This window comes from Coregonus lavaretus (genome assembly GCF_964263955.1).
Source record: "Coregonus lavaretus genome assembly, chromosome: 36".
NCBI lineage: Eukaryota > Metazoa > Chordata > Actinopteri > Salmoniformes > Salmonidae > Coregonus > Coregonus lavaretus.
In genome coordinates, this window is record NC_140023.1 from 1,088,494 (window position 1) to 1,109,811 (window position 21,318).

General features: G+C 47.4%; 1 protein-coding gene across 1 annotated transcript in view; it reads left to right on the forward strand.

Annotated features, from left to right (window-relative positions):
* The window catches only part of LOC311110501 (calcium-activated potassium channel subunit alpha-1a-like), a gene marked incomplete at its 5' end in the record, with an annotated part of 307,325 nt that overhangs the window by 100,867 nt on the left and 185,140 nt on the right, over positions 1-21,318 (forward strand). Inside the window, one exon of the mRNA XM_084153022.1 lies at positions 2,991-3,161. Within this exon, the coding sequence (XP_084009148.1) occupies positions 2,991-3,161 (171 nt within the window). The remainder of the gene's footprint in view (positions 1-2,990; positions 3,162-21,318) is intronic.

Genomic DNA, 21,318 nt, shown 5'->3' on the forward strand with positions numbered 1-21,318 from the left:
TTATTTGCAGATTATGGTGGAAAATAAGTATTTGGTCAATAACAAAAGTTTCTCAATACTTTGTTATATACCCTTTGTTGGCAATGACACAGGTCAAACGTTTTCTGTAAGTCTTCACAAGGTTTTCACACACTGTTGCTGGTATTTTGGCCCATTCCTCCATGCAGATCTCCTCTAGAGCAGTGATGTTTTGGGGCTGTCGCAGGGCAACACAGACTTTCAACTCCCTCCAAAGATTTTCTATGGGGTTGAGATCTGGAGACTGGCTAGGCCACTCCAGGACCTTGAAATGCTTCTTACGAAGCCACTCCTTCGTTGCCCGGGCTGTGTGTTTGGGATCATTGTCATGCTGAAAGACCAAGCCACGTTTCATGATGTTTCCACCCCCATGCTTCACAGTAGGTATGGTGTTCTTTGGATGCAACTCAGCATTCTTTGTCCTCCAAACACGACGAGTTGAGTTTTTACCAAAAAGTTATATTTTGGTTTCATCTGACCATATGACATTCTCCCAATCCTTTTCTGGATCATCCAAATGCACTCTAGCAAACTTCAGACGGGCCTGGACATGTACTGGCTTAAGCAGGGGGACACGTCTTGCACTGCAGGATTTGAGTCCCTGGTGGCGTAGTGTGTTACTGATGGTAGGCTTTGTTACTTTGGTCCCAGCTCTCTGCAGGTCATTCACTAGGTCCCACCGTGTGGTTCTGGGATTTTTGCTCACCGTTCTTATGATCATTTTGACCCCACGGGGTGAGATCTTGCGTGGAGCCCCAGATCGAGGGAGATTATCAGTGGTCTTGTATGTCTTCCATTTCCTAATAATTGCTCCCACAGTTGATTTCTTCAAACCAAGCTGCTTACCTATTGCAGATTCAGTCTTCCCAGCCTGGTGCAGGTCTACAATTTTGTTTCTGGTGTCCTTTGACAGGTCTTGGCCATAGTGGAGTTTGGAGTGTGACTGTTTGAGGTTGTGGACAGGTGTCTTTTATACTGATAACAAGTTCAAACAGGTGCCATTAATACAGGTAACGAGTGGAGGACAGAGGAGCCTCTTAAAGAAGAAGTTACAGGTCTGTGAGAGCCAGAAATCTTGCTTGTTTGTAGGTGACCAAATACTTATTTTCCACCATAATTTGCAAATAAATTAATAAAAAATCCTACAATGTGATTTTCTGGAGAATTTTTTTTCTCAATTTGTCTGTCATAGTTGACGTGTACCTATGATGAAAATTACAGGCCTCTCTCATCTTTTTAAGTGGGAGAACTTGCACAAATGGTGGCTGACTAAATACTTTTTTTCCCCACTGTACATGGATGATTGCCTACGAAGCCCTTCTAACCCCATTTTCCACTGCACTTCTGGTTGCATCCCAAATGGCACCCTATTTCCTATGTAGTGCACTTCTGTTGACCAGTGCCCATAGGGAATAGGGTGCCATTTGGGACACAGTTATGCAATGTGTGGTCTGTAAGCAGCAGATAGATAATGATCTAGTGACCATGGCAACCTTTCAGAAGGAGGTTATTGTTATGGCAGAGAATGTAATTAGGAAAATGGCAGCTGTGGACATGTTGGATCATTAAGGAATATAATCCAATTTGAACTGGACAATCCTCTCCAAACCGACTGACTGAGTACTGACTCGCTCTCTCTTTCTCTCTCTATCTATCTCTCTTTCTCTCTCTCCCCCTCTTTCTCTCTCCCCTCTCCCCTCTCTTCCCCCTCTCTCTTCCCCCCTCTCTCTCATTCCCCCCCAAAAACTGCAAACTCTGCCCATTTGACACTTGAGGCAGACTCTAGGTAGTATTTGAGAGGTTCTGCATAGTGTTTGAACCCAGGTCGGGTCCAGAGAGAATGAGCAGTGCCAGTGGGTCGTAATAAAAGATGAACTACTACATGTGTTTCCTGACGTAATATGAGCCAGCTTCCTTGGAAGGGAGAGAGGGCCGCTGTCGAGAGCTCTGAAAGTTATTGGAGTGCCAGGGATTCTCTGTGACGCCATTCGCTGGGCTACACCCAATGGTTTATAGGCCTAGCGGTGACATGCTAACCTTTAGTCCACCTCGCCTGGCGGTGAGTGTGTGCAATTAAACCATGCATCTTAATGGTGTAGGGGGAAACATATGAAGTGGAGTGTTATTAGAGTGAGAGTATGGCTGAACAGGTGCGTACATACAGTAGCACTGCCAAGCATGGCGAGTCGATGCTCACTCATTCAGACACAAGATGGAGGGTTGAGGGGCCTGCATGACAATATTAGTCTTATGCCACTGTATACCCCTAGGATGAATGAACTTCCAGGCCCATATGGGCAAAAAGCAACCGAGCGACCACACACACACACACACACACACACACACAAACACACCAACATATGGCAGAGGCGTGTTTGACAGCCTTGACAGTATACCTAATGGAACTATACAGTATACCTAATGGAGCTATACAGTATACCTAATGGAGCTATACAGTACACCTAATGGAGCTATACAGTACACCTAATGGAGCTATACAGTATACCTAATGGAGCTATACAGTACACCTAATGGAGCTATACAGTATACCTAATGGAGCTATACAGTATACCTAATGGAGCTATACAGTATACCTAATGGAGCTATACAGTACACCTAATGGAGCTATACAGTATACCTAATGGAGCTATACAGTACACCTAATGGAGCTATACAGTACATGTACCCTCCAAACCCACTCTCCTTTCAGGGACATGGTGCTAGATGATCTGGTAGAACATTGCAGATAGAAATAGAACATATAGAACAGCTGTCATAATACCCTATTTCTATATGAAATAATAGCTGTCTGATCAACAAAATGTTAACGCGATCTTTATTTCTCTCTCTCTCTCTCTCTCTCTCTCTCTCTCTCTCTCTCTCTCTCTCTCTCTCTCTCTCTCTACCCCCCCCCCCCCTCACTCTCGCTCTCGCTCTCCACCCCACCTCTCTCTCTCCCCCTTTTGTTCCAGGAGGCCCAGAAGGTAAATAAACCTGCTAACAGTCAGGCAGCAGACGGTACAACTAAGGGTCCTGATGAGAAGGACGAAGTGCTCCCTGCCAGCGAGGTGGGCTGGATGACCTCTGTGAAGGACTGGGCCGGGGTCATGATATCAGCACAGACACTCACCGGCAGAGTCCTGGTACGTGCAAAATCTGGACCCCTACAAATCAGCTGGGCTAGACAATCTGGACCCTTTCTTCCTAAAACTAGCCGCCGAAATTGTCGCAACCGCTATTACTAGTCTGTTCAACCTCTCTTTCATAACGTCTGAGATCCCCAGAGATTGGAAAGCTGCCGCGGTCATCCCCCTCTTCAAAGGGGGTGACACTCTAGATCCAAACTGCTACAGACCTATATCCATCCTGCCCTGCCTTTCGAAAGTTTTCGAAAGCCAAGTTAATAAACAGATCATCGACCATTTCGAATACCACCGTACCTTCTCCGCTATGCAATCTGGTTTCCGAGCTGGTCACGGGTGCACTTCAGCCACGCTCAAGGTCCTAAACGATATTATAACCGCGATTGATAATAGACAGTACTGTGCAGCCGTCTTCATCGACCTGGCCAAGGCTTTCGACTCTGTCAACCACCGCATTCTTATTGGCAGACTAAATAGCCTTGGTTTCTCAAATGACTGCCTCGCCTGGTTCACCAACTACTTCTCAGATAGAGTTCAGTGTGTCAAATCGGAGGGCCTGTTGTCTGGACCTATGGCAGTCTCTATGGGGGTGCCACAGGGTTCAATTCTTGGGCCGACACTTTTCTCCGTGTATATCAATGATGTCGCTCTTGCTGCTGGTGACTCTCAGATCCACCTCTACGCAGACGACACCATTTTGTATACATCTGGCCCTTCATTGGACACTGTGTTAACAAACCTCCAAACGAGCTTCAATGCCATACAACAATCCTTCAGTAGCCTTCAACTGCTCTTAAACACTAGTAAAACTAAATGCATGCTTTTCAATCGAACGCTGCTAGCACCCGCCCACCCGACTAGAATCACCACTCTCGACGGATCTGACCTAGAGTATGTGGACAACTACAAATACCTAGGTGTCTGGTTAGACTGTAAACTCAACTTCCAGACTCACATAAAGAATCTCCAATCCAAAGTTAAATCTAGGATCGGCTTCCTATTTCGCAACAAAGCCTCCTTCACTCATGCTGCCAAACATGCCCTCGTAAAACTGACTATCCTACCGATCCTTGACTTCGGCGATGTCATTTATAAAATAGCCTCCAACACTCTACTCAGCAAATTGGATGTAGTCTATCACAGTGCCATCCGTTTTGTCTCCAAAGCCCCATACACTACCCACCACTGTGACCTGTACGCTCTTGTTGGCTGGTCCTCACTACATGTTCGTCGTCAAACCCACTGGCTCCAGGCCATCTATAAATCACTGCTAGGCAAATCCCCGCCTTATCTTAGCTCATTGGTCACCATAGCAGCACCCACCCGTAGTCTGCGCTCCAGCAGGTATATCTCACTGGTCATTCCCAAAGCCAACACCTCCTTTGGCCGCCATTCCTTCCAGTTCTCTGCTGCCAATGACTGGAACGAATTGCAAAAATCTCTGAAGCTGGAGACTCTTATCTCCCTCAATAACTTTAAGCATCAGTTGTCAGAGCACCTTACCGATCACTGCACCTGTACACAGCCCATCTGAAATTAGCCCACCCAACTACCTCATCCCTATATTGTTATTTAATTTGCTCTTTTGCACCCCATTATCTCTATTTGCACATAATCTCTTGCACATCTAGCATTCCAGTGTTAATACTATTGTAATTATTCTGCACTACAGCCTATTTATTGCCTTACCTCCATAACTTGCTACATTTGCACACACTGTATATATATTTTCTGTTGTATCTCTGACTTTATGTTTATTTTTTTTTACCCCATATGTAACTCTGTGTTGTTTTTTGTTGCACTACTTTGCTTTGTCTTGGCCAGGTCACAGTTGTAAATGAGAACCTGTTCTCAACTGGTTTACCTGGTTAAATAAAGGTGAAATAAATAAATAAAAAATAAAAATAAAACGTACCCACCATGTGTGTGTGTGTGTGTGTGTGTGTGTGTGTTTTTGTGTGTGTAGGGGTGTGTCGTGGACACACACCGGAAGCATCCTATGTTTCTAAGGAACTTATTCTAGGTTGTTGTATTTCTATAATTCTATGATCGCCAATCTGAGTTGATTCTAGCTGGTATATTTCTATGGTGTCTGGTAGGGCCAGGACGATACCAGTATCACGATACTCGTGAGTATCATGGCAAGGAAACAAAACACAAAGTGGATTTAACTTCTTTAGGAAAACAGCCCTAATGTTGGAAACAAACATCATTATGTTGTCATCCAGAGTCACATTTATTTATTTTAAACTAACTATAGCACACAATATTTTACATAAATACAGCAGGTTTTTAAAGGACCAAAGAGTGTGGTCTGCTTCGTGTTTTCATTTTTGACATGGAAAAAATATTGCGATACTGGTATCATCACAGATCTAGTGTCTGGGTTGTTGTACCCAGTCCTGTTGGTTCTAGCTGGTTTATTTCTATGGTCTAGCTCAGTCCAGTCCTTGTTGGATGTAGCAGGCTTGGCTCCTCTGCTGCAGTGCACTCAGTGCAGCACCCTTTAATTCACTGCAGTCTTCAGATCTGACCAGTGCGTGTGTGGGGCGGGGTTGCAGTCTTCAGATCTGACCAGTGCGTGTGTGGGGCGGGGTTGCAGTCTTCAGATCTGACCAGTGCGTGTGTGGGGCGGGGTTGCAGTCTTCAGATCTGACCAGTGCGTGTGTGGGGCGGGGTTGCAGTCTTCAGATCTGACCAGTGCGTGTGTGGGGCGGGGTTGCAGTCTTCAGATCTGACCAGTGCGTGTGTGGGGCGGGGTTGCAGTCTTCAGATCTGACCAGTGCGTGTGTGGGGCGGGGTTGCAGTCTTCAGATCTGACCAGTGCGTGTGTGGGGCGGGGTTGCAGTCTTTGTGTGAGAATAATATGGTTGGCTGGTGTAACCTGTTCAACTGGAATACTTTATCATTAATAGACATCAGCTACAGACAACTATCACCACTACATGACCAGACACTGACCAGATACACAGTACAAAGGAGTTGCAGAGAGAGGAAAGGGGGGGGAAGAGGGAGAGGAGTGGGATAAAGAGGGAGGAGTGGGATAAAGAGAAAGGGAGAGGAGGGCGAGGACGGACAGAGAGGAGAAGAGGAGAGTCCCCTGGTCTGTCGAGAAGAGGAGAGTCCCCTGGTCTGTCGAGAAGAGGAGAGTCCCCTGGTCTGTCGAGAAGAGGAGAGTCCCCTGGTCTGTTGAGAAGAGGAGAGTCCCCTGGTCTGTCGAGAAGAGGAGAGTCCCCTGGTCTGTTGAGAAGAGGAGAGTCCCCTGGTCTGTTGAGAAGAGGAGAGTCCCCTGGTCTGTCGAGAAGAGGAGAGTCTGTTGAGAAGAGGAGAGTCCCCTGGTCTGTCGAGAAGAGGAGAGTCCCCTGGTCTGTCGGCTGCAGTGTATTGTGGTTATCAGCTGATGATGAATGTGTCTGGGCAGGGCAGGGCTGGAATAAAGCATCTGGACTCACATCATGAGCTGTGCTTAAAACCAGACAGAGGAAACCCTACATTTTACAAAGGGAGGAAACTCATATTTTCATTTGTAGAAGTAGAATGTTTTCTTTTTTGAAATATTGATACATATCGAGACATGACATTATTATACGCCTGATTATAAGACATTATAAAGGCTCATATATGCATATAAAAAGTTATACCTGCAGGCTTTAAGTAAAGTGTTACCAAAATGTCTTAGTTTTCTTATGATAGATGATTTAGGTGTTTCATAGACAGCTGGTGTTTGGGGACTGAATAAATACGAAACTCAGAGTGTTCACCAATACAAACACACAAAGCTATTAAACCGCCAACCCTAAAAGTGTTATTGTTAATATTTGGTGAAATGTGAGTTCTTCACGCCTATTTAGAATATGAGAGAGTTGGGTCTCAGATACAAGGCTTTCATCGCCTTGGAAACAAACTCCTGAACGGCAGCTGTCATTTTACTAAACAAGTTGAACTTTCATCACTGGCATGGACACATCTCCCACTCCCTTTCATCAGCCTTTTTCTCAATGTAGTGTGTGTGTGTGTGTGTGTGTGTGTGTGTGTGTGATTTTTTTCAAAATTATGGGCGATTCATGATATACACTACATGACCAAAAGTATGTGGACACCTGCTCGTCGATTATCTCATTCCAAAATCATGGGCATTAATATGGAGTTGGTCCCCCCTTTGCTTCCATTCAGCCACAAGAACATTAGTGAGATCGAGCACTGATGTTGGCCGATTAGGCCTTGCTCGCAGTCGGCGTTCCAATTAGTCCCAAAGGTGTTCGATGGGGTTGAGGTCAGGGCTCTGAGCAGGCCAGTCAAGTTCTTCCACACCGATCTCGACAAACCATTTCTGTATGTACCTCGAAGTTGGTACACAAAGTTGGAAGCACAGAATCATCTAGAATGTCATTGTATGCTGTAGCGTTAAGATTTCCCTTCACTGGAACTAAGGGGCCTAGCCCGAACCATGAAAAACATCCCCAGACCATTATTCCTCCTCCACCAAACAGTTGGCTCTATGCATTGGGGCAGGTAGGTTTCTCCTGGCATCCGCCAAATCCAGATTTGTCCATCAGACTGTCAGATGTTGAAGCGTGATTCATCACTCCAGAGAATGCATTTCCACTTCTCCAGAGTCCAATGGCGACGAGCTTTACACCACTCAATCCGACGTTTGGCATTGCGCATGGTGATCTTAGGCTTGTGTGCTGCTGCTCGGCCAAGGAAACCCGTTTCATTAAGCTCCAGATGAACCGTTCTTGTGCTGACGTTCCTTCCAGAGGCAGTTTGGAACTTGATAGTGAGTGTTGCAACCGAGGACAGACGATTTTTCGTCAGCACTCGGTGGTCCCATTCTGGTAGCTTGTGTGGCCTACCACTTCGCAGCTGAGCTGTTGTTGCTCCTAGACGTTTCCACTTCACAATAACAGCACTTACAGTTGACTGGGACAGCTCTAGCAGGGCAGAAATTTGACGAACTGACTTGTTGGAAAGGTGGTATTTACATTTTACATTTACATTTTTAGTCATTTAGCAGACGCTCTTATCCAGAGCGACTTACAGTTAGTGAATACATATTTTTTTTATACTGGCCCCCCGTGGGAAACGAACCCACAACCCTGGCGTTGCAAACGCCATGCTCTATCAACTGAGCTACATCCCGGCCGGCCATTCCCTCCCCTACCCTGGACGACGCTGGGCCAATTGTGCGCCGCCCATGAGTCTCCCGGTCGCGGCCGGCTGCGACAGAGCCTGGATTCGAACCAGGATCTCTAGTGACACAGTTAGCACTGCGATGCAGTGCCTTAGACCACTGCGCCACTCAGGAGTGGTATCCTGTGATGGTGCCACGTTGAATGTCACTGAGCTCTTCAGTAAGGCCATTCTACTGCCAATGTTTGTCTATGGAGATTTCATGGCTATGTGCTCGATTTTATACACCTGTCAGCAACGGGTGTGGCTGAAATAGCCGAATCCACTCATTTGAAGGGGTGTCCACATACTTTTGTATATATAGAGATTTTGTATTTATTCTCTAAATAAGCTTTTTTGCACAATCAAAGGTCAATACACTGCATGTATAATTATACCTAGGCTAAATATAAGCCTTCCACAACCATAAGACCCACTAATAATTAAATGATTTTATCAAAATAGTTTGACCTGCTTTTTTTCAATAATCACTGATCTGGCTTTCAAGTCTGTCTATGAAAATACAAGTTTTGTTTCAAATGTAACCAGAACCATGAATAATGACCAACTTCTTGTAGCAGGCATTATAGAACACAGGTCTCCTAAACAATCTCTCAAGCACAGGCCCACATGCTAGTGAGTAGACAGCTAATCTTTGTATTTAAAGTCTAGCCAACTTGGATCTATTTGCTTGCTAACAAGGTAGAACAGTTGAACTGTTATGAATACACCGTCTCCAACTGTTTGAACCGACATAGCTTGTTCACTTTGTTTAGATATTGAAATCAAGTGGCCTACCTTGATAAGAAGATGCTTATTTCTCAGAATGAGAACGAGTTGCCAATTCCTTATATAAATGCGTCTTTTTATGCACATTGCACATTTATAAAACACTGACTAGGCAGCTAGCACATGACAGTCTGTGGCTAAAATGCTGCTAGCGGTACGTCGAACTGCAATGTCGCGTGCGACAGAATCTGAGCATTAATTTTCCACAATCATGTTCATTAATACTCTCGTTTTAGTAGGGTCTGCTCTGTTCTACATTTTGGGAGTTGAGACATAACCTTTCTAATGATACCCTTTTTAAGTTCTCGTGTATTACTGTAAAATAATGTCTAAGGATTTAGACAGATTCTGTTGGACCAAACCTCAAATGCAAATAGCGAATTTAAACTGCTTGTTGTCAGAGAGGAAGAGGTTATATTTCATTGTTGTTGTTGTGAGTGGCAGGGGGAGGGGCTTGGTGTCTGTGTGCGAGTGGGAAGGGGCACAGTGCACACTGAACATAAGGAGCGAAGGAGACGAGACCGAAAAAAACTCCATTGTTGCGATACAGGCATTTGTAACATCGCGCTAAAATGTAACTTCAAATTAATCGAATGAATTTGATATATCGCCCAGCCCCACAAGAGACACACACAGCCTACCTACCTCCTGCCTAAATTATCTGTCTGATATTGAGGAGAAATTAAGCAGAGGACTGTATAGAGCAGTTACTCTGCATATAAATATCTCAGTACAACAGCTACTGTGATCGTATGCCTGCTTACTGATACTGAAATGATATGCACTCTGTACAGTTAATTGTTTGTGTAGGTGAATGAGCATGTGTATGTGTCTGTGAACGATTGTATGTGTGCACGATTCAAGTGTCTGCACACATCTTGACATGTACAGTGTGTGTATGCCTACGCATGTGTGTGTGTGTGTGTGTGTGTGTGTGGGCGGTGTTGTGGGACTCTTGCCCTCCATCAGGCCTATTCTGCAGCTCAAAGCGGCAAAGAGCATCTGTGTACACAGAACCTGTTGCAGTGATACCATAGCAACTGCAGTGTAGCCTCACTCAATCATCTGATCTGTGCAGGAGAGGAGTAACACACACACACAGACTGTGTCAGAGAAGTGAGAATGAGAGTTGTTGTTTGTCATGTGATGGTGTTACAGTAGTTAAGGTCGTATGGTCTGGCATCATGTGATGGTGTTACAGTAGTTAAGGTCGTATGGTCTGGCATCATGTGATGGTGTTACAGTAGTTAAGGTCGTATGGTCTGGCATCATGTGATGGTGTTACACTAGTTAAGGTCGTATGGTCTGGCATCATGTGATGGTGTTACACTAGTTAAGGTCGTATGGTCTGGCATCATGTGATGGTGTTACACTAGTTAAGGTCGTATGGTCTGGCATCGTGTGATGGTATTACAGTAGTTAAGGTCTTATGGTCTGGCATCATGTGATGGTGTTACAGTAGTTAAGGTCGTATGGTCTGGCATCATGTGATGGTGTTACAGTAGTTAAGGTCGTATGGTCTGGCATCATGTGATGGTGTTACAGTAGTTGAGGTCTTATGGTCTGGCATCATGCGATGGTGTTACAGTAGTTAAGGTCGTATGGTCTGGCATCATGTGATGGTGTTATAGTAGTTAAGGTTGTATGGTCTGGCATCGTGTGATGGTGTTACAGTAGTTAAGGTTGTATGGTCTGGCATCATGTGATGGTGTTACACTAGTTAAGGTCGTATGGTCTGGCATCGTGTGATGGTGTTACACTAGTTAAGGTCGTATGGTCTGGCATCGTGTGATGGTATTACAGTAGTTAAGGTCTTATGGTCTGGCATCATGTGATGGTGTTACAGTAGTTAAGGTCGTACGGTCTGGCATCATGTGATGGTGTTACAGTAGTTAAGGTCGTATGGTCTGGCATCATGTGATGGTGTTACAGTAGTTGAGGTCTTATGGTCTGGCATCATGTGATGGTGTTACAGTAGTTAAGGTCGTATGGTCTGGCCTCGTGATGGTGTTACAGTAGTTACGGTCGTATTGTCTGGCCTCGTGATGGTGTTACAGTAGTTAAGGTCTTATGGTCTGGCATCATGTGATGGTGTTACAGTAGTTAAGGTCGTATGGTCTGGCATCATGTGATGGTGTTACAGTAGTTAAGGTCATATGGTCTGGCCTCATGATGGTGTTACAGTAGTTAAGGTCGTATGGTCTGGCATCATGTGATGGTGTTACAGTAGTTAAGGTCTTATGGTCTGGCATCATGTGATGGTGTTACAGTAGTTAAGGTCTTATTGTCTGGCATCATGTGATGGTGTTACAGTAGTTAAGGTTTTATTGTCTGGCATCATGTGATGGTGTTACAGTAGTTAAGGTCGTATGGTCTGGCCTCGTGATGGTGTTACAGTAGTTAAGGTATTATGGTCTGGCATCATGTGATGGTGTTACAGTAGTTAAGGTCTTATTGTCTGGCATCATGTGATGGTGTTACAGTAGTTAAGGTCGTATGGTCTGGCCTCGTGATGGTGTTACAGTAGTTAAGGTATTATGGTCTGGCATCATGTGATGGTGTTACAGTAGGTAAGGTCTTATGGTCTGGCCTCGTGATGGTGTTACAGTAGTTAAGGTCTATTGGTCTGGCCTCATGTGATAGTGTTACAGTCTTATGGTCTGGCCTCGATGGTGTTACAATAGTTAAGGTCTTCTGGTCTGGCATCATGTGATGGGGTTACAGTAACACATACCTTGTTTTGTTTTCAGATGGCAGTGTGTTTTCAGATGGCATGGGGTATTCAGATGGCAGTGTGTGTGAGTGCGTTTTCAGATGGCAGTGTGTTTTCAGATGGCAGTGTGTTTGAATGTGTTTTCAGATGGCAGTGTGTTTTCAGATGGCAGTGTGTATTCAGATGGCAGTGTGTTTTCAGATGGCAGTGTGTTTTACATTTTTATATTTTAGTCATTTAGCAGACACTCTTATCCAGAGTGACTCACAGTTAGTGAGTGCATACATTTTTCATACTGGGCCCCCGTGGGAATCGAACCCACAACCCTGGCGTTGCAAGCGCCATGCTCTACCAACTGAGCTTCACGGGACTGTTTTCAGATGGCATTGTGTTTTCAGATGGCAGTGTGTTTTCAGATGGCAGTGTGTAGTCAGATGGCAGTGTGTTTTCAGATGGCAGTGTGTTTTCAGATGGTAGTGTGTATTCAGATGGCAGTGTGTTTTCAGATGGTAGTGTGTATTCAGATGGCAGTGTGTAGTCAGATGGCAGTGTGTAGTCAGATGGCAGTGTGTTTTCAGATGGCAGTGTGTATTCAGATGGCAGTGTGTATTCAGATGGTAGTGTGTAAGTGTGTTTGTTTTAATAGGATAAATAATAGATTCCATGTTATATTATGGCCCTGCTTTGTGACCTCTGTAGCTGTGCTTTGTGTGTGAGCCATCACCTTCATATTACAGCCCAATCAAATATTAACCAGTCTATTCACCCAGCGGGGTGGATGGGTCTGGGAGGGGAGTGAAGGAGAAGGCTGGGAGGGGACTGGGAGGGGGGGAAGGAGGGGACTGGGAGGGGGGGAAGGAGGGGTCTGGGAGGGGAGTGAAGGAAAGGAGGGGGAGGGGAGGGAAGGAGGGGTCTGGGAGGGGGGGAAGGAGGGGGCTGGGAGGGGAGGGAAGGAAAGGAGGGGGAGGGGAGGGAAGGAGAAGGCGGGGAGGGGAGGGAAGGAGAAGGCTGGGAGGGGGGGGAAGGAGGGGGGAGGGGGGGCTGGGAGGGGAGGAAAGGAAAGGAAAGGAAAGGAGGGGGAGGGAAGGAGGGGACTTGCAGGGGAGGGAAGGAGGGGACTTGCAGGGGAGGGAAGGAAAGGGAAGGAGGGGGCTGGGAGGGAAGGAGGGGACTTGCAGGGGAGGGAAAGAAAGGAGGGGGAGGGGAGGGAAGGAGGGGACTTGCAGGGGAGGGAAGGAGGGGACTGGGAGTGAAGAAACGATTGTGGTGAAATTTCCGCTGGTTTCCGCCAGGTACAGACCTAGGATCATCTTCCCCTCCCCAATCCTAACCTTAACCATTAGTGGGGAAAATGTGAAACTGATCCAAGATCAGCGTCAAGGTGTCACTTTACCCTACTCCGGGAGAAACATACAGGAAGGCCAGGAGAACTGCCTGAGTAGAAATGGAGTTGGAAGAATGAGCATGTATGGTTCCAAATTCCATGAGATTCGAAAGTATGAGAATCCTAGATTACTGCAGACTGAATATTCAGAGATTATTTAAATATTAATGAGATGGTAGGAGTGCCCACCTGCCAGTATCTCTCTCTCTCTCTCTCTCTCTCTCTCTCTCTCTCTCTCTCTCTCTCTCTCTCTCTCTCTCTCTCTCTCTCTCTCTCTCTCTCTCTCTCTCGATCCCTCTGTTTATCCATATCTCTCTAGCCCTCTCTCCTCTCTCTCCTCAGCTTACCACCCTCTCTCTCTATCACTCTATCCATATCTCTCTAGCCCTCTCTCCTCTCTCTCCTCAGCTTACCACCCTCTCTCTCTATCACTCTATCCATATCTCTCTAGCCCTCTCTCCTCTCTCTCCTCAGCTTACCACCCTCTCTCTCTATCACTCTATCCATATCTCTCTAGCCCTCTCTCCTCTCTCTCCTCAGCTTACCACCCTCTCTCTCTATCACTCTATCCATATCTCTCTAGCCCTCTCTCCTCTCTCTCCTCAGCTTACCACCCTCTCTCTCTATCACTCTATCCATATCTCTCTAGCCCTCTCTCCTCTCTCTCCTCAGCTTACCACCCTCTCTCTCTATCACTCTATCCATATATCTCTAGCCCTCTCTCCTCTCTGTCAGCTACTTTACCCTCTCTAGCCCTCTCTCCATACACAGTACTGACCCCCTTTATCCCCTGTCTGTCTCTAAACTAGCTCTATATGGACTTGAGGCTTGGCTAACTGTACTGTAGGTAGTTTTCAGTGTTGGGTAGTTAGTTTTGTAATGTTTGTAGTTAGTTGTGTACTGGGCTGGTAGAGGCTTACAGCGGTATTTCAGCTGGCTAATTATCCTCTCCCATGGAGTGTGTTTGTAATGTGGAGCTAACCTGCTGACACACACACACACACACACTAAAGTTGAAATCTGAAACAGACAGTGCCCACAGAGAGAGCTTGGTCACGAAGTGGATGCCACGCCTGTCCTCTCTAAATGATCTAAATGAATAGCAGCCTACCCAGGAAATCCATCTCTTCCTCATGTCTTCATCCCACATCTAGTGTCATGATGCATCTCCACGTAGAGTGTGCTTTCACATAACCCAACTCTAGATGAAATAGTCTAGTTTGTTGTTTAAGAGTCTGGTGTGAGTGTTCATGCCAGGTTATGGGAGTTAGCCATATGCAGCTTATTCATTTGTTATTTGCCATAATTTATCAGAGCAATCGATGGCAATCCAATCCAGCATTGATTCAGCCCTGCGGTCTGTTGATGGATTACTGTTTAAAGTATTTGGTTTTAAATATACTTAAGTATCAAAAGTAAAAGTAATTGCTAAAATATACTTAAGTATCAAAAGTAAAAGTATAAATAATTTAAAATTCCTTATATCAAGCAAACCAGACAGCACCATTTTCTTTTATTACAGATAGCCAGGGGCACACTCCAACACTCAGACATCATTTACAGATAGCCAGGGGCACACTCCAACACTCAGACATCATTTACAGATAGCCATGGGCACACTCCAACACTCAGACATCATTTACAGATAGCCATGGGCACACTCCAACACTCAGACATCATTTACAGATAGCCAGGGGCTCACTCCAACACTCAGACATCATTTACAGATAGCCAGGGGAACACTCCAACACTCAGACATCATTTACAGATAGCCAGGGGCATACTCCAACACTCAGACATCATTTACAGATAGCCAGGGGCTCACTCCAACACTCAGACATCATTTACAGATAGCCAGGGGAACACTCCAACACTCAGACATCATTTACAGATAGCCAGGGGAACACTCCAACACTCAGACATCATTTACAGATAGCCAGGGGCACACTCCAACACTCAGACATCATTTACAGATAGCCAGGGGCACACTCCAACACTCAGACATCATTTACAGATAGCCAGGGGCACACTCCAACACTCAGACATCATTTACAGATAGCCAGGGGCTCACTCCAACACTCAGACATCATTTACAGATAGCCAGGGGCACACTCCAACACCCAGACATCATTTACAGATAGCCAGGGGCACACTCCAACACTCAGACATCATTTACAGATAGCCAGGGGCACACTCCAACACTCAGACATCATTTACAGATAGCCAGGGGCACACTCCAACACAGACATCATTTACAGATAGCCAGGGGCACACTCCAACACTCCAACATCATTTACAGATAGCCAGGGGCACACTCCAACACAGACATCATTTACAGATAGCCAGGGGCACACTCCAACACTCAGACATCATTTACAGATAGCCATGGGCACACTCCAACACTCCAACATCATTTACAGATAGCCAGGGGCACACTCCAACACAGACATCATTTACAGATAGCCAGGGGCACACTCCAACACTCAGACATCATTTACAGATAGCCAGGGGCTCACTCCAACACTCAGACATCATTTACAGATAGCCAGGGGCTCACTCCAACACTCAGACATCATTTACAGATAGCCAGGGACACACTCCAACACTCAGACATCATTTACAGATAGCCAGGGGCACACTCCAACACTCCAACATCATTTACAGATAGCCATGGGCACACTCCAACACTCCAACATCATTTACAGATAGCCAGGGGCACACTCCAACACTCAGACATCATTTACAGATAGCCAGGGGCTCACTCCAACACTCAGACATCATTTACAGATAGCCAGGGACACACTCCAACACTCAGACATCATTTACAGATAGCCATGGGCACACTCCAACACTCAGACATCTTTACAGATAGCCAGGGGCACACTCCATAACTCACACATCATTAAAAATGAAGCATTTGTGTTTAGTGAGTCCACCAGATCAGAGGCAGTAGGGATGACCAGGGATGTTATCTTGATAAGTGTGTGAATTTGACCATTTTCCTGTCCTGCTAAACATTCCAAATGTAATGATTACTTTTGGGTGTCAGGGAAAATATATGGAGTAAAAAGTACATTATTTCTTAAGGAATGTAGTGAAGTAAAAGTTATAAAAAAATATGAATAGTAAAGTGTAGATACTAAAAAAAACGACTTAAGTAGTACTTTAAAGTATTTTTACTTAAGTACTTTACATAAAATCAAATCAAATCAAATTGTATTTGTCACATACACGTGTTTAGCAGATGTTATTGCGGGTGTAGAGAAATGCTTGTGCTTCTAGCTCCGACAGTGCAGTAATATTGAACCACTGACTATATGTCATGTAACCTGATTCAATTAACCCTAATGGGCATGCTGTACTATATGTCATGTAACCGGATTCAACGGCATCGTACAGTAGAGATACTTGACAGGCCAGGGGAATCTCAGGCTGACAGGTGAGGCCACGGGGCTGATGGGTATTTAGAGGGGTTGACGTCACCTGAGAAATGTCACTGCTGTGCTGAGTCGTGACGGAGAGGGAAGGGAGGGTGTGGAGGAGGTAGAGGGAAGGGGAGATGGAGGGGAGGGAGATATAGGAGAGGGGTAAGTTGACTGAGAACACATTCTCATTTACAGCAACGACCTGGGGAATAGTTACAGGGGAGAGGAGGGGGGATGAATGAGCCAATTGGAAGCTGGGGATGATTAGGTGGCCATGATTGGGCCAGATTGGGATTTAACCAGGACACCAGGGTTAACAACCCTACTCTTACGATAAGTGCCATGGGATCTTAGTGACCACAGAAAGTCAGGACACCCGTTTAACGCCCCATCTGAAAGACGGCACCCTATACAGGGCAATGTCCCTAATCACTGCCCTGGGGCATTGGGATATTTTTTTAGACCAGAGGAAATAGTTCCTCCTGCTGGCCCTCCAACACCACTTCCAGCAGCATCTGGTCTCCCATACAGGGACCAACCAGGACCAACCCTGCTTAGTTCAGAGGCAAGCCAGCAGTGGGATGCAGGGTGGTTTGCTGATGGTCAAATAGGAGATGGAGGAGAGGGGATAGGGAGATAGAAGGGAGGAGAGGGGATAGGGAGATAGAAGGGAGGAGAGGGGATAGGGAGATAGAAGGGAGGAGAGGGAATAGAGAGATAGAAGGGAGGGGAGGGGATAGGGAGATAGAAGGGAGGGGAGGGGATAGGGAGATAGAAAGGAGAGGGAATAGGGAGATAGAAGGGGGGGATAGGGAGATAGAAGGGAGGAGAAGGGATAGGGAGATAGAAGGGAGGAGAGGGGATAGGGAGATAGAAGGGAGGAGAGGGGATAGGGAGATAGAAGGGAGGAGAGGGGATAGGGAGATAGAAGGGAGGAGAGGGGATAGGGAGATAGAAGGGAGGAGAGGGGATAGGGAGATAGAAGGGAGGAGAGGGGATAGGGAGATAGAAGGGAGGAGAGGGGATAGGGAGATAGAAGGGAGGAGAGGGGATATGGAGATAGAAGGGAGGAGAGGGGATAGGGAGATAGAAGGGAGGAGAGGGGATAGGGAGATAGAAGGGAGGAGAGGGGATAGGGAGATAGAAGGGAGGAGAGGGGATAGGGAGATAGAAGGGAGGAGAGGGGATAGGGAGATAGAAGGGAGGGGAGGGAATAGAGAGATAGAAGGGAGGGGACAGGGAGATAGAAGGGAGGGGATAGGGAGATAGGAGGGAGGTGAGGGGATAGGGAGATAGAAGGGAGGGGAGGGGATAGGGAGATAGTAGGGAGGAGAGGGGATAGGGAGATAGAAGGGAGGAGAGGGGATAGGGAGATAGAAGGGAGGAGAGGGGATATGGAGATAGAAGGGAGGAGAGGGGATATGGAGATAGAAGGGAGGAGAGGGGATAGGGAGATAGAAGGGAGGAGAGGGGATAGGGAGATAGAAGGGAGGGGATAGGGAGATAGAAGGGAGGGGAGGGAATAGAGAGATAGAAGGGAGGGGACAGGGTGATAGAAGGGAGGGGATAGGGAGATAGGAGGGAGGTGAGGGGATAGGGAGATAGAAGGGAGGGGAGGGGATAGGGAGATAGTAGGGAGGAGAGGGGATAGGGAGATAGAAGGGAGGAGAGGGGATAGGGAGATAGAAGGGAGGAGAGGGGATAGGGAGATAGAAGGGAGGAGAGGGGATAGGGAGATAGAAGGGAGGAGAGGGGATAGGGAGATAGAAGGGAGGAGAGGGATAGGGAGATAGAAGGGAGGAGAGGGGATAGGGAGATAGAAGGGAGGAGAGGGGATAGGGAGATAGAAGGAGGAGAGGGGATAAGGGATAGGGAGATAGAAGGGAGGAGAGGGGATAGGGAGATAGAAGGGAGGAGAGGGATAGGGAGATAGAAGGGAGGAGAGGGGATAGGGAGATAGAAGGGAGGAGAGGGGATAGGGAGATAGAAGGGAGGAGAGGGGATATGGAGATAGAAGGGAGGAGAGGGGATATGGAGATAGAAGGGAGGAGAGGGGATAGGGAGATAGAAGGGAGGAGAGGGATAGGAGATAGAAGGGAGGGGATAGGGAGATAGAAGGGAGGGGAGGGAATAGAGAGATAGAAGGGAGGGGACAGGGTGATAGAAGGGAGGGGATAGGGAGATAGGAGGGAGGTGAGGGGATAGGGAGATAGAAGGGAGGGGAGGGGATAGGGAGATAGTAGGGAGGAGAGGGGATAGGGAGATAGAAGGGAGGAGAGGGGATAGGGAGATAGAAGGAGGAGAGGGATAGGGAGATAGAAGGGAGGAGAGGGGATAAGGGATAGGGAGATAGAGGGAGGAGAGGGATAGGGAGAGGAGAGGGGATAGGGAGATAGAAGGGAGGAGAGGGATAGGAGATAGAAGGAGGAGAGGGATAGGGAGATAGAAGGGAGGAGAGGGATAGGGAGATAGAAGGGAGGAGAGGGGATAGGGAGATAGAAGGGAGGAGAGGGGATATGGAGATAGAAGGGAGGAGAGGGGATATGGAGATAGAAGGGAGGAGAGGGGATAGGAGATAGAAGGAGGAGATGGGGATAGGGAGATAGAAGGGAGGGGATAGGGAGATAGAAGGGAGGGGAGGGAATAGAGAGATAGAAGGGAGGGGACAGGTAATAGAAGGGAGGGGATAGGGAGATAGGAGGGAGGTGAGGGGATAGGGAGATAGAAGGGAGGGAGGGGATAGGGAGATAGTAGGAGGAGAGGGGATAGGGAGATAGAAGGGAGGAGAGGGGATAGGGAGATAGAAGGGAGGAGAGGGGATAGGGAGATAGAGGGAGGAGAGGGATAGGGAGATAGAAGGGAGGAGAGGGGATAGGGAGATAGAAGGGAGGAGAGGGGATAGGGAGATAGAAGGGAGGAGAGGGGATAGGGAGATAGAAGGGAGGAGAGGGGATATGGAGATAGAAGGGAGGAGAGGGGATATGGAGATAGAAGGGAGGAGAGGGGATAGGGAGATAGAAGGGAGGAGAGGGGATAGGGAGATAGAAGGGAGGGGAGGAATAGAGAGATAGAAGGGAGGGGACAGGGAGATATAAGGGAGGGATAGGGAGATAGGAGGGAGGTGAGGGGATAGGGAGATAGAAGGGAGGGAGGGGATAGGGAGATAGTAGGGAGGAGAGGGGATAGGGAGATAGAAGGGAGGAGGGGGATAGGGAGATAGAAGGGAGGAGAGGGGATATGGAGATAGAAGGGAGGAGAGGGGATATGGAGATAGAAGGGAGGAGAGGGGATAGGGAGATAGAAGGGAGGAGAGGGGATAGGGAGATAGAAGGAGGGGATAGGGAGATAGAAGGGAGGGAGGGAATAGAGAGATAGAAGGGAGGGGACAGGGTGATAGAAGGGAGGGGATAGGGAGATAGGAGGAGGTGAGGGGATAGGGAGATAGAAGGGAGGGGAGGGGATAGGGAGATAGTAGGGAGGAGAGGGGATAGGGAGATAGAAGGAGAAGGAAGGGAGAGGGATAGGGAGATAGAAGGGAGGAGAGGGGATAGGGAGATAGAAGGGAGGAGAGGGGATAGGGAGATAGAAGGGAGGAGAGGGGATAGGGAGATAGAAGGGAGGAGAGGGGATAGGAGATAGAAGGGAGGAGAGGGGATAGGGAGATAGAAGGGAGGAGAGGGGATAAGGGGATAGGGAGATAGAAGGGAGGAGAGGGATAGGGAGATAGAAGGGAGAAGAGGGGATAGGGAGATAGAAGGGAGGAGAGGGGATAGGGAGATAGAAGGGAGGAGAGGGGATAGGGAGATAGAAGGGAGGAGAGGGGATATGGAGATAGAAGGGAGGAGAGGGGATATGGAGATAGAAGGGAGGAGAGGGGATAGGGAGATGAAGGGAGGAGAGGGGATAGGCGATAGAAGGGAGGGGATAGGGAGATAGAAGGGAGGGGAGGGAATAGAGAGATAGAAGGGAGGGGACAGGGTGATAGAAGGGAGGGGATAGGGAGATAGGAGGGAGGTGAGGGGATAGGGAGATAGAAGGGAGGGAGGGGATAGGGAGATAGTAGGGAGGAGAGGGATAGGAGATAGAAGGGAGGAGAGGGGATAGGGAGATAGAAGGGAGGAGAGGGGATAGGAGATAGAAGGGAGGAGAGGGGATAAGGGGATAGGGAGATAGAGGGAGGAGAGGGATAGGAGATAGAAGGGAGGAGAGGGGATAGGGAGATAGAAGGGAGGAGAGGGGATAGGGAGATAGAAGGGAGGAGATTGGATAGGGAGATAGAAGGGAGGGGGGAGAGGGATAGGGAGATAGAAGGGAGGAGAGGGGATAGGGAGATAGAAGGGAGAGACGGGGATATGGAGATAGAAGGAGGAGAGGGGATATGGAGATAGAAGGGAGGAGAGGGGATAGGGAGATAGAAGGGAGGAGAGGGGATAGGGAGATAGAAGGGAGGGGATAGGGAGATAGAAGGGAGGGGAGGGATAGAGAGATAGAAGGGAGGGGACAGGGTAATAGAAGGGAGGGGATAGGGAGATAGGAGGGAGGTGAGGGGATAGGGAGATAGAGGGAGGGGAGGGATAGGGAGATAGTAGGGAGGAGAGGGGATAGGGAGATAGAAGGGGAGGAGAGGGGATAGGGAGATAGAAGGGAGGAGAGGGGATAGGGAGATAGAAGGAG